We start from the raw sequence: 23907 nt of genomic DNA on the forward strand, positions 1-23907 counted from the left end.
GGAAGACAAGCAACATATTGCGCCTAAAGAAAGAAGTGGAACTTTATGTGAAGATTTCCTTGTGGACCCCCCTTTTCATTGGAAAGGAACTGTATCATCCCAACACAAAATAATATCCTGGGTATTTCTATAATTACTTTATCTCTATCCTCTTTGTGTGTCCTATTCTAGATCTTCTTATTTTAGATTTTAAGATAGTTCTATAGTAGCCTTAGTTTCTAATTATTGTAATGCATGAACAAATTTTATTTTTGTAACTTCAGGTTAACATCGAATTGTCACGATGTGAGAAAAAAGGGAAGGAAACAATCGCCGGTCACCAACCTTAGTTGGAATCCCGATAAAAAAAATATGCAGTAAGTGTAAATCCAATAAGAATAAATTTGTTTCATTTTGTTTATATATCAGATGTTCCTGCTGGTATTTTGTCTAAATTCTTGATCCTGCCTTTGTTGGTGAACTACATTCACATATTAAACTCACAATATATTGGTATTTTATCAAGTTTCTTGGACATTAATAGTATAATAATATAAGGAAGTAGTGAAAAAATATGCAAAAATTTACGGCAACTTGCTAAGTGTTAAGAAATGTTGATCATCAATTATAAAGTTTTGTATTATTAGATTGAATTTGAGCTTAAAATTAAAGACAAAACAAGATTTAATTGATTTGAAATATTTGTCAATAGCATAATTGATTTTTGTAAAATATTTGTTTAATTTTTTATAAGTATTCAAATATTCAATTACACGGTAAATATTTAAATTGTTCAACATACCTCCAGGAACATAATTTCCTTTTATTTTAATTCTAGTCACATTAGATAGCAAACTGATAAAATCTAAAGCACTAAGACGCGGATTCCACCCATATTCCGTATGTTCATGAAGGCGGAATTTAAAATGTTGATTGTAAATAGTGGGAAGTGGATTTCCTTGACCAAAGATTGGTGTAGATATCGATAATCCTGATCCTTCCAATACAATATCTTCGACGGTAACTTGAGGTCCCTCTTCACCGATTCTCAAAACAAAACTTAAGAATTGATTGTATGACGCTCTCTGATCACCAAGAAATCTTGCTAAAAAATAGTTTTAAAAATATAATTAATATTCTGTTAATTGATTTTAAAAAATTTTGAATTAAAATTAATAATTACACCATTAATTAACAATACCTTTAACACAATCAGATTTTTAAATGCAGTCATCATTAAGCTGCATTGTTCCGTAATGAAAGGCGAAAATTTAAATGCATTTCAGATAGAATGACGTAGCCTGAAGATGGCTGAGTTTAAAGCCAAAAACATTCACCTATACAGGTATACCTCACCTTACGTCGGTAATTGGTTCCAGGAGAGGCAACGTAAGTTGAATTTACTTGTCACTAGGCTAAACCATAAATTACCATTCCCAGTTCTGTGTTTTATTTATAAATGCATTTTTAATAATATATGGTTAATAAGAATCTATTTTAAGCTTACAAACAAATGAATTTTAGTTTTTAATATAGTACGGAAAAAAGTAATCTAAATTTACGAGTACATGTATGACGTACAGTACATACTTGTAAATGTACATGTTTACAATTTGGTGATGTTTACAGTACGTCGCTGACTCTTTATTTGTGAATGTGGTTTCTCTAAGACATTATAAAATAAAATGATTTTTCAAGGTTAAATAACAAATACCGTTATTAAAATTATTTTGTGATAGTAGAAAATAAACTAATTTATGTTAAATTTACCAATATCGAGTGGCGCTGACGACAACGCCAAATGGTAAATATTGGAACTACTGTGGAAAATGCCAATAACGAACACTTAAAGACCGCTAAATAAGACGACAACACAGAAACACAGATGTTTTTATGTTTCGTTCTCTAGGATTTATAATGATTATATTAACATTTACTGTAAATGTACATATTTTAATATGATTTTATGTGCTTTTAACACTTTTCTAGTGATATTACGACTTCAATATTTGTGGCGAACGAATGTAAAGTCGAATAAAATGACTTAAACTCGATTTTTATTTTTCCATATACTTTTTTGACAAACGACGTAACTCGAGGTATACCTGTATTAAAAATTTTTCTGGTTTGAAAGATGTTCATTAAACACACATTTGATAAGGAAAATTCAGTCTCATCAACATCCTCGAGATTGTTTTTCCTTATTAACCCAATTTCTATAATCTTGATTATAGGAATGCACGATTATAATAATTAGAAACCTTTGTATGCTTACATACCTGGTGCTGAAAAGTAGACAGTTTCACTTCCCAGTGAATTAATACTTATAAGCTGTTCAATGGCATTGTATGCAATAGGAACTTCTCTTCCATAGTAATCAATTGCATGCCATCTTTCACTATCTAATTATAAAAATATTATTTATTAAATACTATATACAGAATATTAAACTATATTAAAATACTTTTCAATGTTAACGTACAATAAAGACTACTGCAAAAGTAATCAGACTGATATTAAAGAAAATTTTATTGTAAAAGTCATTGTTTTAACTTTTTTTCCTTCAAAAGTGACATGCTGTCTCATAAATTCTTTCACCTCTGAGGGCATTTTCTGTGAATATTCTCCCATGAGGTACCTCAATGCAATGGTTATGCTTCTTCGTATGCTTCCGATTACTGAAAAATGGTGTGTCCTTTTGGGTGATTCTTCAATTTAGAGAAAGAGGGGAGACAGGTCAGATATATCTGTCACACTCTTGTGAAGCCAACATAAAATTCGATAGCATAAACTGCTAGATATTCTTGTATTATATTTACAATAGAATCAACAAAGATACTTTTCATTATTTCACAATTATTCAGAATACAAAGCAAGTTTCAAAACATCTTATTGCATCTGAGACTAATTAAATGACAAGATTGCAGTTACAAGGGCTGTTTTATAACAATATATTTTAAAAAATTAGTCTAATTACTTTCACTTTCACGAACAAACTACGTATGCATAATGTTAAAATATATATATACATATAATTTACCTTATCTGATATTTAAATCCAAAAGATGCAAAATAAAAAAGCAGATTTATTATACAGTAGAATAAAATTTTATAGAAATAAATATATGTATTATAGAATATACAAAATATTATATATTATTACAGAAATTATTATACAGTGTGTCTCAAAAGTCTTTTCAATTTGTCTTACCCACTGTGTGAACACAACCGATGGTAGGGGCGCGGGAGTTATGCCGATCGCTAGCCTCGTCCTTGGAAATTTAGTCGCTATGGAGCATTTCACAGGAGCGGAGCGTGCATGCTGCATGCACGAGTTTTACAAAAACAACAGTTCTGCCATTATAACGCAGCGAAAATTTTGTAATCTTCGTCGATTGCGTCACATAAATGAAGCACCGAGTACTTGATTCATCAAAACATGGGTACAGAAATTTGAAGAGACTGGTTTCACAACAAGCAAACCTTGGACAGGGTGACCGAGGTCATCGACAAGCGAGGAAAATGTGGAGAGCGTATACTCCAGTCAGTTAGAACGATTTCCGCTCTCTCTGTTCGCAAAAGGGCAAATGTCTTAAATCTTCCTAAAAGTTCCCTACATCGCATAATACGTAAAGATTTGTGTCTCCACCCCTACAAGATACAGTTGGTTCAAGAATTAAAGCCAACCAATGGTGCCGAAAGGCTTAACTTCGCTAACCAAATGGTTGATCGATTTACGTCCTTCAAGAACATTTTATTCTCAGATGAGGCACATTTTCGCCTTAATGGCCTCAAAGGTATACAGCAACAATCCTACCTCTCTGGATCAAACGAAACGAAATATCCGAGAAGAAATGGCAACGATCGCGGAGAACACGTGCCGAGCAGTTCTCAGAAATTTTGCCTCCTGCACAGAAGTGTGCCAGCGAAATAACAGAGCACATTTAGATGGTATTATCTTTAAGAAATAAATTCCCGGGGACTGTACTTTATTACAAAATTTTTTCTTTTTTATTAAACTAATATATTATTTTAATATTGATTTTTTATTTTGAAAAAGGCTTTTGGGACACCTTTTAGATTAATAGAATAATATAGAATTATAGAATTATAAAAAATTTCAAATAAAATTTTATACATATTTTTCTCATAAACTACTGCTTAATATTTTAAGTCAGAAATATATATATATATTTTTTACCTCTTGCAAATGTACTTTCGATAAGAACAGAAGAGTAACCGGGTGCGCTTCGACAAAGTGAAGAATGTCCAAAGCAGAAACACGGCAAGCAACCGAACTCGTTAATTGTTTTCAAATCAAAAAAGCCAGGTTTACACCTAAAAATTTTAAAATTAATTTTATTTACCAAATTGTTTTATTTTTCTACCATCATTAATTTAAATTGTTTGTCTCAATGATAGAAAAATATAAAGACATTTAAGAAACTTCAATATCAGATAAAATAATGATTTAATGAGGTGAGTTACATTGCAAACTTATAATGAGCTGCGTAGTCGTGTCCAAATGCTCATGCCGTCTTTTTTCTTAAATTTATATAATAATTAATAATTTGTTTTAAATTTCTCTCCATTCGCAGACATTCTAATTAAAATAGCAACGTTATCATATGACACGAAACAATTCTGATTAAAATTAAGAGAGACTACACTTTATTTTTAAGTTTTTCTTATATTTTAATATTTAATACTTTATATAAAACTCCATTATATTCCTTTGTATGATTAAATTTTTAAAAAAGAATTACCTTTCGCATCTTTGACCTTCGACGTTGTCTTTACATTGACAAACACCGGTAACGGGATCACAGGTTGGATTATTTCCAATACTACCTGCTATATTGCAACCGCACGGTCTAAGAAAAGTAATGAATTAAATTTATCAAATTATATTCTATTCCTATAGAAATTACACAAAATAAAATAAATTACAAGTATGAAACTATGTAACTGAATATTACCTACAACCTTGTGAAGTAAAATCGTAGTAATTTGCCGCACAGTGATCGCATTGTTTACCCGTTACACCCGGTTTACATAAACACTGTCCCTGATTGTTACATTGTAAATTGCGTGAACCTATTTGTGTAATCATTTTTTTTTAAGTTTTATATTTATATAAAAATTATTAATACACTCAACGCTTCAAGTCTATTGGGATTGGAATTTTCAAAACTTCAATAATCCATTTTAAAAATTAAAATAGTTTTCTGTAAGTTTCTAGTATTAGTTAATATTCCGTACAGTTTGTATGCATGCGTGGAAAAGTATTTCTAGAGAAGTTATCTCTGGTACATTTAGAGAGTTCGACGTCGACCTCAATTGAGTTTGGACGCTCTGTACGAAGACAGCAACAAAGAATCGAGTGATGATGAATCCGAGTTATCCAATGACAGCAACTGAACGAGTAAATAGAGTAAGATTTATTCATTACACTTGATTAATAAATTTTCATTTTGTATTTGTTTTTGTTGTTGATTTCCCGGGGTTAGCTTACAATCAGCATTGGCTATATAATAGAATAAGTATGGTATGTAAATTCTACCTTTAGACATTGTAAAAGCGCAGGTATTCTGCTATCTATATTCAAATATCACTAAAACCAAAAAATGTGATAATTTTATCTACATTCCAGGAGTTGTAGAACATGCACATTTCGGGGAATATCCAAAACACGTGCAATCTACATTTAATTTTCAAAAAATGAGACGTAAAAGTTTTGAATTAATGTAAGTTCAGATAGAACTTGCATTAAAAATTTAAATTGGTTGTTTTTTTTAACAAATATGCTCACAACAGCCGTAAATGAACGGGTTAAATTTGGTACGAGAGCTAGGCGTTAGGCACCATCTCTTGTTAGAACTAAAAATTAAAATATTTTAATTAATTTAGAATAAACTGGAAGAAAAGAATCGGCCCGAAGCGAGATTCGAATCCGCAACTCCTGCTTACCGTGCGGACAGGTTTTGTTGATGTATATTGTTTTTTTAACACTAATTTAAATATAAATTTTGATGTGAATAATAAAAAATTCAATTTATCCAATAATTTAAATTAAACCAGATTTAACTTTTAATTTAATTTTTGTCATCCGAGAATAACATCATAAATAATCCATAAGAGTGAAGGGTTGAGTGCAAATATTAGTTATTAGTGTAATGCATATTTGGGTTAATGTTACCCTAGGTATACAAAATGGTGGCTCGTCTCCGACTCCAGTAATCAGAAGACAGGGAACAGTGGGGACGCAAGTTCTAACCTAACCTAACCTATTCTAATAATTTTGGTTGCTAATAATTATAGTAATTTATTAGAATAGGTTAGGTTAGAACGTGCGTCCCCACTGTTCCCTGTCTTCTGATTGCTGGAGTCGGAGACGAGCCACCATTTTGTATACCTAGGGTAACATTAACCCATATTTGTAACATTAAACAAAAAAACCGTATGAAAATATAACGAATTTTAAAACTAATTTAAAATAATCCTTACCGGTAAGATCACAATTACAAGGAACACATTGTCCGTTTTGTTGCTCGTAGTAATTTTCCTTACATCGCTCACAATTTGGACCATCCGTATTATCTCTACACTCAATACAATGACCTCCACTTCCGGTAAGCTGCCATAAAGTTTTGTCAAAATAGCATTTTTCAGATCTTCCATTACAGTTACATGCTATTGATAAAAATCATAAATGAGAGTTTAATAACAACATAAAAACTGGAAAATACTGAAAATTTATATATAAAATGATCAGAAAAGTCGACTCTAATTTGTAAGAAAAAGTAGCAGTCGTGTTCAAATAACTTGTATCGGCACTTTATACAGATTGTTAAGAAATTATACCGATAAAACGAATGGGTAGTAGAAGATTCAAGCACCGGAGCAATGCAATATAAATTCGAAATTTTGCAATTTAGCCAAGATTTTAAAGACCCAAACAATGATTTGAGACGATTTTACCATTAATTTTGATAGATATGTTGTCTCAAAGCAATATTAATAATTACATGGTAACGTTCCTTTAAAAATGCACAGCATTATGATATTATAGTGACTACAAAATATCTAAGAATGAAGTTATGTCCTAGATCTCCCAGTTCGATAATAGCTTGATAACAAGTTCAATGAACAACAGATTGGATAAAGTGGATCTAATATAGTGTAGCCTCCTCCAAATTCAAATCTAACAATGTGGCAATTTGCTTTAGAACATTGTGAAAGAAAAAATTTTACAACTTTGCCTTTTAACACACAAAAATAGCTATTGAAGACTAATGATTTCCATCTGTCAGTAAGGAAGATAATGTCCAGAAAAACATGGAAAAATTCTTGTAAAAAATTCTTATATGGAATGGAGATAAGCATATAAATAACTATTAACAAACATGCATAGACACGTTACGGCCTCTCCGTACTTATGTTTTATTCAATAAACAACATCGCTAAACCCGATATATTATAAGACTAGACACCAACCAAATGCCGAAACTCTATCAGGCTAGTTTAAGGCTAATTACTAAATGAATTACGTACCAATTTGGCTCTAGAGGTAAACATTAGGGGCCATCTCATATTAACATTAATAATTATAATTTAATTAATTAATTTAGAACTGCTGAGAGAAAAAAGGAGTTGTGGGTTCGAGTCCCACTCTGAGCCGATTTTTTCATTAAAGTAAAAAAAAATTGTTTGTTTTTTTTTTTACTTTAATGAAAATCGATCAACATCTCTACGATAAAAAACTAAAAAAATAAAAAATATTACATACGTTTACATTCATGAGTTTCGTTTTCGTTTGCTCTTCCCCAAGGCTGATCGTTATAGAATGGTTTGCACTTTTCGCAGTCCGGTCCATCCGTATTATGTTCGCAGCGGCATACTATGCGTCTTTCGTAGTTATGACCATAATCGGGGCTTAGAACACATTCGCTAGCATGACCATTACACTTACATCTGAAAATACAATAAATAATCATTATACAGGACAAACTTATTAATTTAGTGAAGAGTATTAAATGTAACTAAATTTTGATTTGTTACATATTTAAATACTCCATTTTAATTCTGGCTAAAATATACTAAAGTATATTACACATGCCAGTAAATATTAGAAGTTTCCAAGAATAAAAACAATACATGCTCGGAACAAATTTCTGAGGAATAATTTAACTGCAATATAACAGCTTACATCGGTTATATGCCAAATAATTGCTAGATTAAATTGGAATACTTTACTGCTATTATTTTTAATTAAATTCTAAATAATTTGGCTTATTACTAAAACATTGGGGTTTGGGATGTTTATATATTTACATCAGTTATTTTTATAAGTTTATTGGCTGATATTCAACTGCATAACTAATCTAAATTTTGGTCATTGTGAATGGGTACATTGGTAACAAGATCAACTAATCTAGATACTCTCATTGACTTAAAACATTATGTACCAAGGAGGTATTAGTGTGGCTGTACGCCTTTATTTATGTATAGTTTTTAGTTTAATTTATATTCTATTTCTATAAATCTATCCTTCTTTCCAATTTTCTTTGTCTCATTGTCTCGAACTTCCGAGAACTCGGACTTACCCCTAGCCCACCAGGAGGTAGGGGAAAACAATAGATGCGACGAGCCTGGAGGGAAAAGGAACTTCCACTGGATATTCTTTGGCCAGACACGAACAAAGAAAGACGTGTGGCTGCGAACCTCGAGATTGAGAAATTGGCGAGCTCTGTGGAATAGGGCCAAAAGGAATAGATCGAGAAGAGAATCCGATCACTTGAAGAAAACGCTAAGAAACCGTCATTTAAGAGAGAGCATACGAGTATTATAAGTCGAGACAAGGATCTGTGTCCAACAACAGCCTAGAATTTGGGTACCCATCTATCCTATAATCCTTCTTACTTCCCTTTTTTTCTTCTATCCCTTTCTATTAGTTTAAGTCCAATTAAATTTCGCGCGCGTTAGTTAAGTAGTATTGTCGGGCGGCATTTGTAACAGAACTGTAGTACGCGGATTACGGTTACGATACGAACACCAAGGAACAGCAGGAATCTATAAAGAATTTGTACCATTTATTTCCAACGCAAAATTAAATTTATTTTAATTGATCAACACGTGTACGTGTTTTTCTTTTGCGTCGTACTTTTCACATTAGAATTGAATAAAACTTTATCAGTATAATCATAATAAATGATTACAACATCATAGCAAAGAGACAATTTCCTGTAAAACAACAGTACGATTTGAAATGTATTGTGACGATTACAGAATTCTTCTACATTGTGGATTAAAAATGTGTACAATTTAAAGAAACCTTTAGTATCTTGCCTGGATGCACATAGTGACAGCGGCATCACTTGGGGTGTGTGGAATGTGGATAGATCAGATGACGCCATCAGAGAGAATGATACCAAAATGATTCTCTATAAAATTTTAACAATGTATTTCAGCAGAAATTTATTATTTAAAAAATAGCCCCGTAGTTAATCGTAACAAAAACATTTTTTTTTGTAAGCTAAGCTTACATGTATCAATATCCTTACAATGCTAAAACTCTATGCTAATTTACTTTTTGAACCTTTTAATCCATTCCAGTCAAAGCTGTCATTATTACCAAATTACAATAAAAATACAAAGGTATTTCATATTTTACAAATATAATACAATTACAGAAAAATAAATGTAAATACACGTAGGCTGTGCATATGATATTTTAATTTAAAGGTATATTTTTAATTTTGCTACTTACGTTATTGCCATTACATTCAGTAATGTACAGGAATTGGGATTTATAAGTAACATTATTACATATAGAAACATTACTAAGGATCCTGTATGGACTGATATGAAAAAAGATCCATTGGGTGATACCATGAGTTACCACACTGAGTGACATCAACCCTCAAGATGGTACTGTACGGAGATATGGTTGAACATGGTGTCATACAGGCACTATATACTATCCTGAAACAAATTTACCCACTAATGTTGCAACTGCTGCTCAAGATCCCTCATACTTGTAGATGGATAAAGTTGATGCCCAATCTGGTCTTACAAGTGATCAATGGGTGACAAATCTGGAGACTAGAAAGGGGCCAAGCATATGTAACTATATGACAGACATTCCTGAGAAACCTTAGCTACATGTAGCCAAACATTATCTTGCTGAAAAATAGCTGTTTGCCTTTTCAGCACGATAATTTATACACGGTGTCATCTTTTATATAGTTGACACCATCACGTGTCACCTGTATAAAAGGTGATACGTGACGGTGCAGGATTTTCCAAACTGCCATTAATGTCCCTTGTACAATTACTACAAGGACCAACCATCAGATGAAATAGCTCTCCAAACCAGCAGCCAACAGTGGAGATAATAAAGAGAAAACAACACCTTTCTTAAATTCCAGCAAAAGTTTAACTATATAAGAACGTTTTCAACTGATTTCATCAGTCTTCTTCAGTTACTCGAACAAAAAAAAACAAAAAGAAGAAAGAACCAAATTCAAATTTACAAAATCACGAGAATGGAAAGAATTCTCGTGATTGCGCAGACTATGCAAAAACGATGTACCGATAAACGGTAAAAATGCAAATTCTTGACAAAAAAATGCAGATTCTTGACAAACTGATCTCCTGTTGTTTAGCAAATGCTGCTAGGACTGTGCTGTCAACTGTCCTCTTAACTGATTGCTTATGCTAGTTGACAGCACAGTCCTAGCAGCATTTGCTAAACAACAGGAGATCAGTTTGTCAAGAATCTGCATTTTTTTGTCAAGAATTTGCATTTTTACCGTTTATCGGTACATCGTTTTTGCATAGTCTGCGCAATCACGAGAATTCTTTCCATTCTCGTGATTTTGTAAATTTGAATTTGGTTCTTTCTTCTTTTTGTTTTTTTTTGTTCGAGTAACTGAAGAAGACTGATGAAATCAGTTGAAAACGTTCTTATATAGTTAAACTTTTGCTGGAATTTAAGAAAGGTGTTGTTTTCTCTTTATTATACCAGTTCCAGTAGGTTCGTTATTCATTTTTATTTAGTGGAGATAATATAGTAACAGCAAGGTTCGAGTGCTCACCAGTGGTCCTCCACACACTAACGTGGTAGTCATCCATTCCCAAACAGAACTAGGATTTGTATTTGTCATTAAAGACGATATGCTACCAGTCCATGCTTCTCATGGCACTACTGCAAATAAAACTGATGATGCCGAGTTGCTAAAAGCAGGATATGTAGTCACCATGCATGCAAATTTGCCTCTGCCAGTTGCCTGCCTATGGTACAGGAGGAGACAAGGTTCTGTAGTGAAGTGAAGTTTCCATCCATCTACAGATTGTGAACAAAAATGTTCATGCAGCTGTTTGTACTAGTCTCACGATAAGATAATCATCTTTCCTAGTAGTCTATCTAGGATGTCCAGAGTCTGCCAACTGTGAATGTGTGACCCCATGTGTCCAATACCCCAACATCTCTTCAGTCAGGTCGTAATGCCCAAATAATAGTCAATTCAACAAAACAGCAATCCTGTTTCCTTCAGCTCAACGATGTAGCCTTCCTCAAATTCCATTAGCTATGCCTAATGTCTTTGACTGCATTGTACAGGCATGCCTGGCATTCAAAGACCTCAAATAGGGACACTGAAAATTCTGAACAAATTGAGCCTCTGCGAGCCTTTTTGTAGGATATGGATGTTGATATATTATCATAAAATATACTTTATAAAATTAAATTTTGAATTTTTGACATCTTACCTTCCTCCAACTGCAAAATCTGAAATTGCATAATAATAGGATTTCAAGACTTTTGGATCTCCAAAAATTTCATCGCCGAAAGTATTCATTCTGTCCAATGTAATTCGAATAGCAGTTGCCGTAACCCATTCCTAAATAATTTGAAAACTATTATTAAATAAAATCTTATATATCAGACATTTTTCTAATAAGAATAATTATATTTTTTAAATATTTAAATCATTTGGTTAATGTTACCTATGGTAGCGAACATGGCGGCTCGTCTATGAAACAGTGGGGACGCACGTTCTAACCTAACCTAACCTATTCTAATAAATACCATAATTATTGACAACCAAATTATTAGAATAGGTTAGGTTAGGTTAGAACGTGCGTCCCCACTGTTTCAGAGACGAGCCACCATGTTCGCTACCACAGGTAACATTACGCAATCATTTTTATTGATTTCTTCTTACAAATATAATTTAAAGAGAACAAATTATACGTCGTATAATTTGTTCTCTTTAAATTACAAAATCGTGGCATAATATGTATGCTCGTGTCCAAAATTAAGCAACAAGCACAAACGTACGTGGCAGAAACACGGAAATGAACAATCCTCCAAATACCGTCTCTGAGGCATACCTAATAAGTTACTGATGTATCAATAAGACTTCCTCACTGTTAGCAGTCCTAGCAGACGATTGTCGGAAACAATTTTGCCATATAAAGAGTGCATTACATTTTGTCACACAGGTATGCCGCAATTGTATCTCATTCGCATGACACTTATGTCTTAGGATGGCACTTTGCTGATTTACATATGATGTAAGTTTCAGCAACTCATGTTTTGTGGTGTTAATTTTACACAGCTTTATGTTTGTTGCTTTAATTTTAGACACCGGTGTGTGTATATACTGTATAAATATATAAACCAAAAATGAAAAGCATTTTCATACAGTCATAATACAAAGTAAGAGCCGAAAAGCAAATAATCATAAATCATTAGCGAGGTTGAGGCCGAAGTTTTAAACGCGAAAACGTGTACGTTGGACATTTGGCGTCGCTTTCCCATAAGCCTAGAAGTTTGACAATGGCGTTTGGAACATCGAGCACGATTCCACCGACTTTCCAAACGCCATTGTCAAACTTCTAGGCTTACGGAAAAGCGGCGCCGAACGTCCGACGTACACGTTTTAGCGTTTAAAACTTCGGCTTCAACCTCACTACTTATTTGTATATACTATATACAGTATATATAAGTTATACACAACTCTTACTTTCTATTATAACTGTATGAAATGCTTTTAAGTTTTTGTAATCACTGTACAGTGTTATATAACTAAAATTTTATTTTCAAAAATGTAATCTCAAGTTAAGTTACAACATTCAATTTATAAGAAACAGGATAGTTTGCTTAACAAACGCTTTCTAGTAATTAAGTTCTAAAAGCTGAGATCTACTGAATATATGACTATATACACTAGACATTTTTATACCTATTAGTGCTCTTTCAAACAACAATTTCATTCAAATTTGAGTGTCTACATCCAAAATATAATTCACACTTACAATACAGTATGTAAAGATCTTTGCGAAGTTTGTTGCCAATTTCATAGGGTATAATTTGTTTAAATAACAGTGTCATTTATTATAAATCAGTACAAAGATTATTTCTTATTAGTAATTATTCTTTTTTAAATTTTAAATGAAACAATTTAGAATAAATAAATATCCGGATTTGGTAGCGACGGTGTTTTAATTTTACTTTTAAAATTCGATTCCTAATTACCTTTCATAAAGGTCTAAGTTCCACAAGCGATATCTTTAAAAGGAAAGATGTATAGCACTTTAAAATTTCCTACTTTAGATAGTCAATTTATTTTGAATATTTATTATTAATTTTCAGTTACATGAATAATTCAATACATAGTCTATGCATGAATCATTGTAAACAATATAGCACAGTTTATACCTACGAATAAATTAAATTTTATTATAAATAATTTTTACATATTAATTTTAATCATTTTGTTTACTTTCTTATCAAAGAAAATCAATATTAAAGGATTAATTTGGTTAAACCAGTGTTTCCTAATCTTTTTTGTGCTATGCCACACCTAAGCCTTTCTAAAATTCTTATGCTCCCCTAACATATACACTTAATTGCCACGCCATTTTATCGTAACCACGATAAAACCCGATCCTTTCGTCGGTCTCTTGCACTTTCCGGTCGTTGCCAAACGTGACCTGGAACACCAAAACTTGCATCTGTCCACCTCGAGGTCTGGGCAAAGAATGTCCTTTCTCCTCTTTCACCGGCCTCAGGGCCTCGTTCATCTATTTATTCTCGGTGATTCCCAGAATTGTTAATCCCACCCCAAGGGAAAAGGGTTATAAAGTACAGTTCTAGAAGGAAAGGGAAACAAAGAATAAAGAAACTAAAACTAACTTAAATCAATATTTACGATAAATATGGCGTACGGCGGCTATACGGTTAACTTAAACTCTGGACGAGTCCATTTTCGAATTTCCCCCTTAACATTCGAATTGCCCCCTGTGGGGGTGGGCCCCACGTTGGGAAACACTAGGTTAAACATTTAATTCTTTTAATAATTTTAATAATATATGCAATAGACTACTGCAGTTATGACAGTTTCTGACTGAACCAACAAAATTTTTACTGTATAATAAGATATTAAAAAGATATCAAAAATCGATTACTTTCTGCTTTATTAAAAATCTTATTGTTGTTTGCTATAAATCTCAAGTACTTTAAAATCTTTCAATTTATCATAAGGGAAATAAACCTTAGAAGATACTTCAATGAGCAATATTCTGTCTAATCATTATTGAAGTTTCTTCTAAGGTGATTCCCAAACTTTTTCAAGCCACCACTCCCTTGGTTCCATAAACTTATACCCAACACCTCCCAATCCATTTTTCCTTGCGTGAGAAAGGCTCGAAACTATTCTTAGAAAACTTTTCTACAAACCTCACACATTGTGTTCTTATTGTACGTTATTCTCCATATCTGGAAGCCATTAAACACAGTGTTTCTTCTTACCCGTTTTAATGGAGAAAAGGGAAAGGTGCCAGTGAAGCCTCACCTATGGTCACTGCTCAGTCAGGACCGTGCCTTCAGTGCCCCTTGTCACCCCTTGCTTCTTTCACCCCCAGATTTACTCACTGCTCCCGAAGGGGCAGCAGTGCTCACTTTGGGAACCACCGGTTTATAACCCCAATAATCGGCCAAACGTCCTGTAAGTACCATATTTGGAACGAACTTATCATTTATTGGAAAAGATCTTATAATTATTTGCTATAAGACATTTATAAAAGAAAAATAAACAGAACTTTTTCTGTTAATCTGACAAAATGTATTTATGCAAACCAAATATCGGTTTGCATAAATATAAAGAAATAACATTTTTATTTCTAACTCTTTCCGTTCGTTATCGTACGTAATGATTTAATAATTAAATCCGTTTTGAAACTCGAAAGTCTAAAGTCCTCTCAGATTCGCAAGAGAAAGAATAAATTCGGAATTTTGTGAAATAAAAATTAAATTAAATATCTGCTCTTTCAATAGAAATTAAGTAGCTATCTTACTATCTTAAAGTTCATTCATAAATAATTATCATTCGCATTTAATTTCATTCATACGTTGCATCGACGCCGTCGGAGTTTGAATATGCAACATATGTTTTACGCCCACGTCCAACTAAAACCACAGGATCTCTGTGGGAAGAAATTAATTCAATTATATAAGAAATTATTTTAAATTTTAAACAATCTTATTCATTTATTTAAGTTTAATTATAATGATTAATTTTATACTAATCTTGATTTATATAAATTAGATTTCGTATTCTGATGATAAAAGGTATATCACGTAACTGTTTGAGTGACCAAAGCTTCTCTTTCCTGATGTTTTATACTCAGACTACAGAAAGGAATTATATCCATAAAAAATGTGGCATAAAATCTTTTTGATCCTGTTTTATATTCTGTGTAAAGGGGCTAAGACGCATCAGAAAAATACCCGTGGCCACTTTTATTTAATTAAAAATTAAATAGAATACATTACTGTTTGGAATTGTATCCGAAAACTCTTTTAATCGTTCTTTGAACATATTTTATACTTAAACAGACTATAAAGAAGAATTATATTCATAAAAAAATGTATTATAAAACTGTTTTAATCCTGTTTTATGTTCCGTGTAAGGATAACTCCTATGAAAAATATCTGAGTGTTTTTATTTAATTGAGAATTAAATGGGGACAACCGAGGGAATTAAATCCTAATTGTAACCCTATGTATGCTCCTTAATGTTCAAATGCAGTTATTTGAATATTATACTAATTAAAAACGACTTACATACAACTACACAACTTTATACTCGGTGGCTTAGCAAGGGGGGTGCAAGGGGTGTATCGTGCACCGGGCGCCACTTGCAGAGGGGCGCCCAAAGGGTCTCTAAGACAAATTATATGTGTTTCTGGAGGGGGAGGGGGTGCCAATAAAGTGTCGAGCGCCAGTTATGTTCGCTATGCCACTGTTTATACTACTTAAAAAATCCAAAATTCTTTTAATACATGTTATTAAGTCCTATCTTCAGAACCTTAATAATTTATTTACAAAAACAAAGTCGATTTTCTTGTAGTAGTCATAAATATATAATTTATTACATAGAATTACAAAAATAGAGGTCAACTCGACTGGCTTATCATTTAAACTGTGTTCCTGCTTGATACAAAAGGCAAAAAAACAGCATTAACAACAAAATAAATTCTATTATTAGCCTCGTTTACTTAATGACAGTTTGTCCAAGAGTTTTTTAAATCTACATTAACTTAATTATAATAAAAATACTTTTTTATTGACATTCATTATAATTTAATAACTGTTCTTTTATAAAATTTTCTTTATCATAGAAATGTCATTTTAAATATTTAAAAATTTATAACATAAGGAAGAAGAATATTTCTTTCTTATTAGTTTAGATTTTAATTAGGAATGTATTAATAATTTTTAAATATTAAATTTAAAAATTTAAATTTTAAATTATTAATATTCAAAAACAGTTTTCTAGTTCAAACTTCAATGCAATCTAACAGTGAACACTTTACGTTGCCTTAATATGGATTATAAAATATATTTTTTGTATGATTAATTGTATTAATAAAGTAATAAAATATGGTAAATTAATAATTGAACAACTTCTGTTTTTAATTAATTAAAGGACTCTAAAACTTGGCATCGTATTTTTAAAAAATCCAGCAACAAGTTGCTTAACTTTTGAAAGAAAGTTAAAACTGTGGTATCATTTGTTATGAGATTTTATTAAAAACCTTTTTATATTATTAATAGCGAGGTTGAGGCCGAAGTTTTAAACGCGAAAACGTGTACGTCGGACGTTCGGCGTCGCTTTCCCGTAAGCCTAGAAGTTTCACAATTGCGTTTGAAAAGTCGGTGGAATCGTTCTCGACGTTCCAAATGCCATTGTCAAACTTCTAGGCTTACGGAAAAGCGGCACCAAACGTCCGACATACACGTTTCGGCCTCAACCTCGCTATTTATTTGTTGAATTTTGCTAATTAATTATTATTGTACAGTATTACTTTGATTTATGTGACTATGTATTGTACAGTGTTAATAAATCATTCTATCATAAAGGCATCAAATGCTGTCATTGGATGTTTTTGTACATAAGAAACTGACATGTATTATTATCTTAAACATTTTGAAGTATTCTTTTAACCATGGCATTCACTAAAATAATTATTTACCGCCTCAATTTTTTTTACGGTACACTTTTTTCATTATTTCATGCATGCCAATTGTTTGTTTGACACTAGACATCCTAAGAAATGATTGCATTTGTTAACATAACAAAATACACAGGAGAATCTTTTTCCTATTATTATGTCTTAGGTATGCTCCCCTAAATACATTGGTTAGTAATTTTTTTATATCCCTTGTTACATTTTTATTTTTTTAAGGAAATTGGGTGTCACCAAGAAAAATTAAAACTACGTCAAAGTAAGTTCTAGGGAATGTTTCACATTTGTCTAAACACTACAAAGGAATATGAAAACAGTAATTTGTTATGCAATATAAATGATGCTACTTTATGGCTTTTTAACGATACAAAGTCTTTCATTAACGTTTTAGCAATGTTAAACGATGCTCATTTGTTTATGATAACCCTTCAACAAAAATTGTGTGCTTGAAAACGGTGCTGTAACTAGGGCGCACACACTGGGGGACGCAGAAACGACTTGGGTCATAGTTTTCGGGCGTAGTTACAGAAGCTCATACCGGGCGCATAAAAGGCTAGTTACGGTGCTGCTTGAAAACCAAGTCTTCATTGTACTGTACAGTACATATGGAAACTGTCAATTAAAAATATTATATTACTCTAGTCTGTACTATCCACACTTAACATTTTAACTACTTGAATGTACAATAGAAACAGTCATCATTATATAGTTTATAAAAATCAAAATTTGCATGGTAATGTGTGTTACACATAGTAGCCTATGCTTTACTCTTTACATTTGATGTTGCATTAAAACTTGTCTGTTAAAGTTACGCCAAAAACAAGTTTATGCTATCGAACTACAGTATATCACCATTGAAATAAACCCAAAGTTTTATGAAATATAATTAACTAATTTATTTTATTTTCCTTAGAATGACCCCAATGTGATTTATGGATTTATGTGTTTTTAGTCTAACAAGATTTCACTCTTAATCTCAATTAATTTTTCCAAAATATTCTGCCTCTAAATTACAAGACTCGTAACAGAGCTGCCGCCGATAAAAAGTTTAAATAAGATTATTCCACGGGCGTTGAGCTACCTCGGTTTGGTTTGTCTACGACCTTTATTTATTGTTCAGACAGAAACAAGACCAAAAACAGAGTTAAAAACGATTCCACTTTTCTGTTGTACCGCAACCAATAAAAATGCACAGATTGGCGATGCTTAGTCGCATACAATAGTTACTTGTAATTTGATTATCGTAATGGTAAAAAGTATAGCCAAGAAAATGAGAATCAATTTAGAACTATTTAATAAAGAAGTTAGAAAATATAAATGTCTATACAATAAAAAAATGTAAAGAATTTAAGGATACATCACTAAAACACTGTACAACAATGAATTTGGAATGAATGGTGGGAAAGTTTGATACACTGCACTGAGATCCTGAAGTGGAATGGTTTAGTTATAAAATGTTTTAAACAAAGCCGAGCAGAAACAGAAAATGCAGAGGGATTACAGAACTGACCGACGGGTGGCGCATTTCTGCATAACGTTCATTTTGATCGAGTTAAAACCTAAACGTAACCGAAAAAGAAAACTCCGTTTCGGTTGTTTCCGAGTTTCTGCTTTCAGGCAATGTGGCGTCCAGGCTTAATGTTTCAGAAAATGTGTAAATGAGCGACCACGTAAGAAGAGTTGGTAACCTCACTTTATGGTCACGACCCTATATTTGAAAATCAGTGTTATGTGCTCGAGTACTTACTCAAGCAATTAAAAGTAACTTTATTTCGTTTATTTAACTTCTATAAAAATTTAACACCATAAACAATTTAATTTCAGTTTAAATTTAATTAAATTATATATCGTGTATAGTTACGTGATATACGTATATGCGTTACGTATAGTTACGGAATCCAATTCCTTCTTTAAAAAAGTTTAGAAATTTATCAGCTTATTATATTTTATCCAAATGTTACGGTCAAAATTAAACGAATATTCCGTTGTTCGACTTTAACCGTTCAAATTTCGAGTCGAAGCATTCGACGAAGCGTCTTACTATAATAAAACGAATGGTTTGTTAAAATATGGCTTTCGTATCAACAGTGGTGTAGCGAACATAACTGGCACCCGGTGCACGACACTTTATTGGCGCTCCCCTCCCCACTCCAGAAACACATATAGTTTGTCTTGGAGAGCATTTGGGCGCCCCTCTGCAAGTGGCGCCCGGTGCATGATACACCCCCTTGCACCCCCCTCGCTATGCCACTGCATATCGAGCAGGAAAATTTCTATTAAATTATTATATAGTTTTATTATGCGGCATTCCGTCAAATTTAAACTTTTAATCAATACGAACCGAAAATTTTAATGACGTAAATACAATTCGATAACTATTCGATAACTAATTCGATAACTATTTCTCCGAAGATAATTTAGAGAGGTTCAAAAGATCTCAGAACATAATTACTAGCAGAAATACTTCAATAAAGAGTATCCGACGATACCGCTCGTGTTTATTTTATTGTTTGAACAACGTAGTTTAAAATTTATGTATTAAGATTTAGGAATTACAATTTCTAAAAAAATGTCATAAAATTTATTAAATTATAAAACAAAATTTTCACTTATATAAAAATTCGAATATGAACTTTATCATTTACATTTTAATGACTTGCAATGTTTATTTTTGGTTATCTCAAATGTGCTAATATAGGCAAAGTTTATGTATTTTTAGCCTGTTTAGTAGCTTAATGGCTACGTATTGGAACAGTATTTAAATTCTTTTTATTAAATTTGATACTTTTTAAGTTTTATAGTTCAATTTTCATTCCTAAAAAGGGATTATTTACTTAAAAATCTATCACAGAATGATAAATTATACAGTAATCTCATCCTGTTTACAGAACTGATATTTATTTAGTTTCCTCCATTTATCACATAATGAATTATGCAAATATGTCATAATAATAATAATAATAAAACTAATGTTTTTTAATTACATCCTTCCAAATACTTATATATTTATATACCGACAGTATCGTTATTCGTAGAATTTAAGTACTTACTTGCAAGACGGGACTTTGTTCGAACATGTAAGCACTCGGTCGTCCTTCCAACGTGCTAAAAGCCACGTTTCCCGCGCTGAGCGGAGAAATGTCGCTGAATTCCGACGTACACAATGCCTTAGTTTCGTTCTCTCTGACGACATAGGAACCTTCGGATATGCCGTACGTCGATTTACAAGTAGCACTGTAGTATTGATAGGGTATCCATTCGCCGTCTTCCGTAGTTCTTTTATAGATAGCAAAGCTTTCGGGTCTGCTCGAATGAAATTTTAATCGAACGTACGTGATGTCGAATGATTTTCCTGAAGCAAATAAGACAGAATTTTACCATCTCCGACGTAGAATAATTTAATTATATTTAAGTCGTGCAATTTTTAATACAATTATCTTCTGAACACAGGAATTTCTCGGATAAAGTCGCACAAACATGCTGTCGTATGTTTCTGGCAATAATTTTACACCGAACAAACGTCTTTGGCCAGATTTACAGTCCCACTTAAGGTTGGAAGCCATTCAAAAGATGAAGGAGTCATGTCGAGTTCTAAAGTGGAACAATTCAAATAGTCCCTAACATTATTTTTCTTTGGAACAGCTTCTAATCCAAAGCAGTCCTGTAAATCTAGCCGAAAACGTTTGTTTGCTGGGTAAAATTAATGCTAGAAATGTACGAAAAATGCATTTGTATGATTTTATGCTATTTTAAACTAATTTACATCAAAATTTTGCTTATATTTAACTATATTTAGGCTGAATTATGATGTAATTAGTTAAAAATAGCTAAAATAATCTTAAAAATTCGTATTCTTTGTTCTTTGTTTCTCTACTTATGCTCTCCGTTAAATTATTTACTCGTTAAGTCCCAATAAACTTAATAAGGGACCGTCCATCGTATACTGCACTGTATATCCAATATGTACGCTTCGAGCGAGGGAGAAGGTTTACGAAAAGTACATAAATGTACACGACAGGAGGGAAGTGGTCGAGTAATGTTTACGTGGACTTTTTTTAGTGGTGTTAGTGGCATACAAATTTGTTCATGTAAGCCTAATTACTAGTTGTATGAATAAATTATCAGTTAAAAAATATTTGCAGAACTTTTTAAAGTCATTTCTTCAATATCAGGTCCGTAAACTATTGAAAATGTAATTAAAAGGGAGGAGATTCACCAAAAGCACATCATTGTACACAGTAGAGGGGTCAAAAGCGGTAATTAATGGATGGTGGCGGAGCGAATACCCCCTTAACTTCACCAAAAACTTACAAAGCGAATACTCAAAACATTAAAACAATTAAATTTTCCATATCCGAAGTAATTTTTATATCCTAATTTATCAATTTAACGTTAATAAAACAGTAAAAAGTAATTAATATTTCTCGTATCTTATTAATCACCGTCGCCTCTTGGCGTCGGTAGATTAAAACCCATAATCTAAAGCCACAATAAAACATAAAATCCAAAATTTTAGCTTTAAAAAATAAAGGAAAAAAGAAGCTTCAAACGACCGAAACAAGCTTAAAATCGATAAGAAAAAAAATAATAAAAGTCTGGCTGCCGCTTCTGGTTATTTATCTTCTCGAAAATCTTGTAAAATAGGCACACGACATTTTAAAGCGTTGTATAATTTATTTTATACAGTTTTAAAATATAAATGGTTAAAATCATCAATGACAACTTGTAATAAATATGAAAAATACTTGGCATGTAACAAGACATGATAATTTTTCACTGACATGTGGGTGGAAATTTAATCCTTCAACAGGTTTCTCACACTATCATTCACCAGATGCTGGATGTAATATTAAAAAATTTCATGGAAAAAAAAAAAAAGAAGATTAAGCAATCTTCCGGATATATTCTTTTATCGATATCTAAATTAGGCTTTATCTAAATGGAATTAATGATAGAATTTTCCATTTATAAACGGCGTAACGAGCTCCAATTTATAGCACATGGTGATTATATGGACACTCCTTCGAGGGCGTAACACCACTTCCTCATCCGGACTTACTACGATTTGTAATGGTGGAATGTTAAGAAAAATCGTCGTAAAGTAACGTTTCGCAGCCCTACCGACTTATTTTCGTGTATAAAATGTACTGGTGTGACCTCTGACACACGCGTTACGCTTCTTTTTTCCCCCCTCTCTTCTCCTATTCTCCAGTTATAAACTAATCTACGGCTTAGCGGGTGGTTCGTTACAGTTATCTCTCCCATTGATTATCCATTAAATATGTATAATGAATACAGTTTTTAAGATTTATTGTCCGATAAACGGTGATTTGAATACAATTACACTGCTTATCTTTTCTTTCTTTTAAAGTAATGGAGTGCGCGTCGGGTCATTTCTATTACTTTAAACGTTTTGCTACGAGATTGTATTTGTGTACATTTGACAAAAACACAATTTACTTCCTATTCTTGTCAAAAAAAAAACAAAGAAATGGTGTGATTTTATTTAATTAAAAGCGTGGCCTGTACTGATTACGTCACGTTTTTCTATATTTCTGCAACCAAGTATCGGTTTTCTTCGGATTGATATTAAAATATACGTCTTATTTTTGTATATTTTTGCGTTTAAACAGCTCCTACTTATGTGTATTAACGAAATAAATAAATAAAATTTCCCCTATTTTTAACACACGCTATTCTTTCCCGGATACCGAAGATAAATTTGTCACTTTTTCTTAGTTTACATTTAGACTTTTAGCGCCTAATTGTTAAATATATCGTAGGCGTATTTTTAAAATTAATTTTGAGTATAAACCCCCCCTCCTCTTTTTTGCATAATATCAAAAAATATCCTCTTTTCTACCTTATTTTAAATATAAAATAAGTGATTACAGGTGATAAACAGCTAAAAGAATCACTTGTTTTTACTCACGATCCCGTTTGTAGACACGAAACAACAAAAAGTAGCATTAGTTTTCTTTATTTTGGGAGGAAATATCGCTTTATTTACAAGCGAGCAATCGTAATTTTTTTCTAAAGCAGGAACAGAAAAATCCTTTTCCTTTAACTGGGGCAATGACCTCACCCATTTTCTCAAAAATTCTGCAGGATCCTATTTCAGTCGTGTCTTGCCGATCATCCTTTACCGAAACACTACTACGAGCTTTCATTGTCTGATAACACAGGAATAAACTAATATTCCCCTGTTAGAACGCTCTTACTCTTTAATTAAAATAAATTAAAAAAAAAAATTAATCTATTGATAGATCCTATCGTCATTTAAACCTTATCCTACGCTTTCCTTTGTAGGATAAAGTCTTGGAATATCAACACGTTATCGCTACTATTTGTTAATGAATTCCATTCATACCAAAGGTTGTAGAATGAGAA

The 23907-nt window shown here is 32.2% G+C and overlaps 1 protein-coding gene across 1 annotated transcript in view; it reads right to left on the reverse strand.

Moving 5' to 3' along the window:
- Nucleotides 1-23907, reverse strand: part of LanB2 (laminin subunit gamma-1) — a 52840-nt gene that overhangs the window by 28327 nt on the left and 606 nt on the right. The window contains exons 2-10 of the mRNA XM_067265136.1: nt 20568-20869; nt 11752-11882; nt 7769-7953; nt 6487-6672; nt 4959-5076; nt 4746-4853; nt 4181-4317; nt 2259-2381; nt 782-1084 (exon numbers count right to left, since the gene is read on the reverse strand). Of these exons, the coding sequence (XP_067121237.1) occupies nt 782-1084; nt 2259-2381; nt 4181-4317; nt 4746-4853; nt 4959-5076; nt 6487-6672; nt 7769-7953; nt 11752-11882; nt 20568-20869 (1593 nt within the window). The remainder of the gene's footprint in view (nt 1-781; nt 1085-2258; nt 2382-4180; nt 4318-4745; nt 4854-4958; nt 5077-6486; nt 6673-7768; nt 7954-11751; nt 11883-20567; nt 20870-23907) is intronic.

Source organism: Centruroides vittatus, unplaced genomic scaffold (assembly GCF_030686945.1).
Source record: "Centruroides vittatus isolate TY-2023 unplaced genomic scaffold, ASM3068694v2 contig_2104, whole genome shotgun sequence".
NCBI lineage: Eukaryota > Metazoa > Arthropoda > Arachnida > Scorpiones > Buthidae > Centruroides > Centruroides vittatus.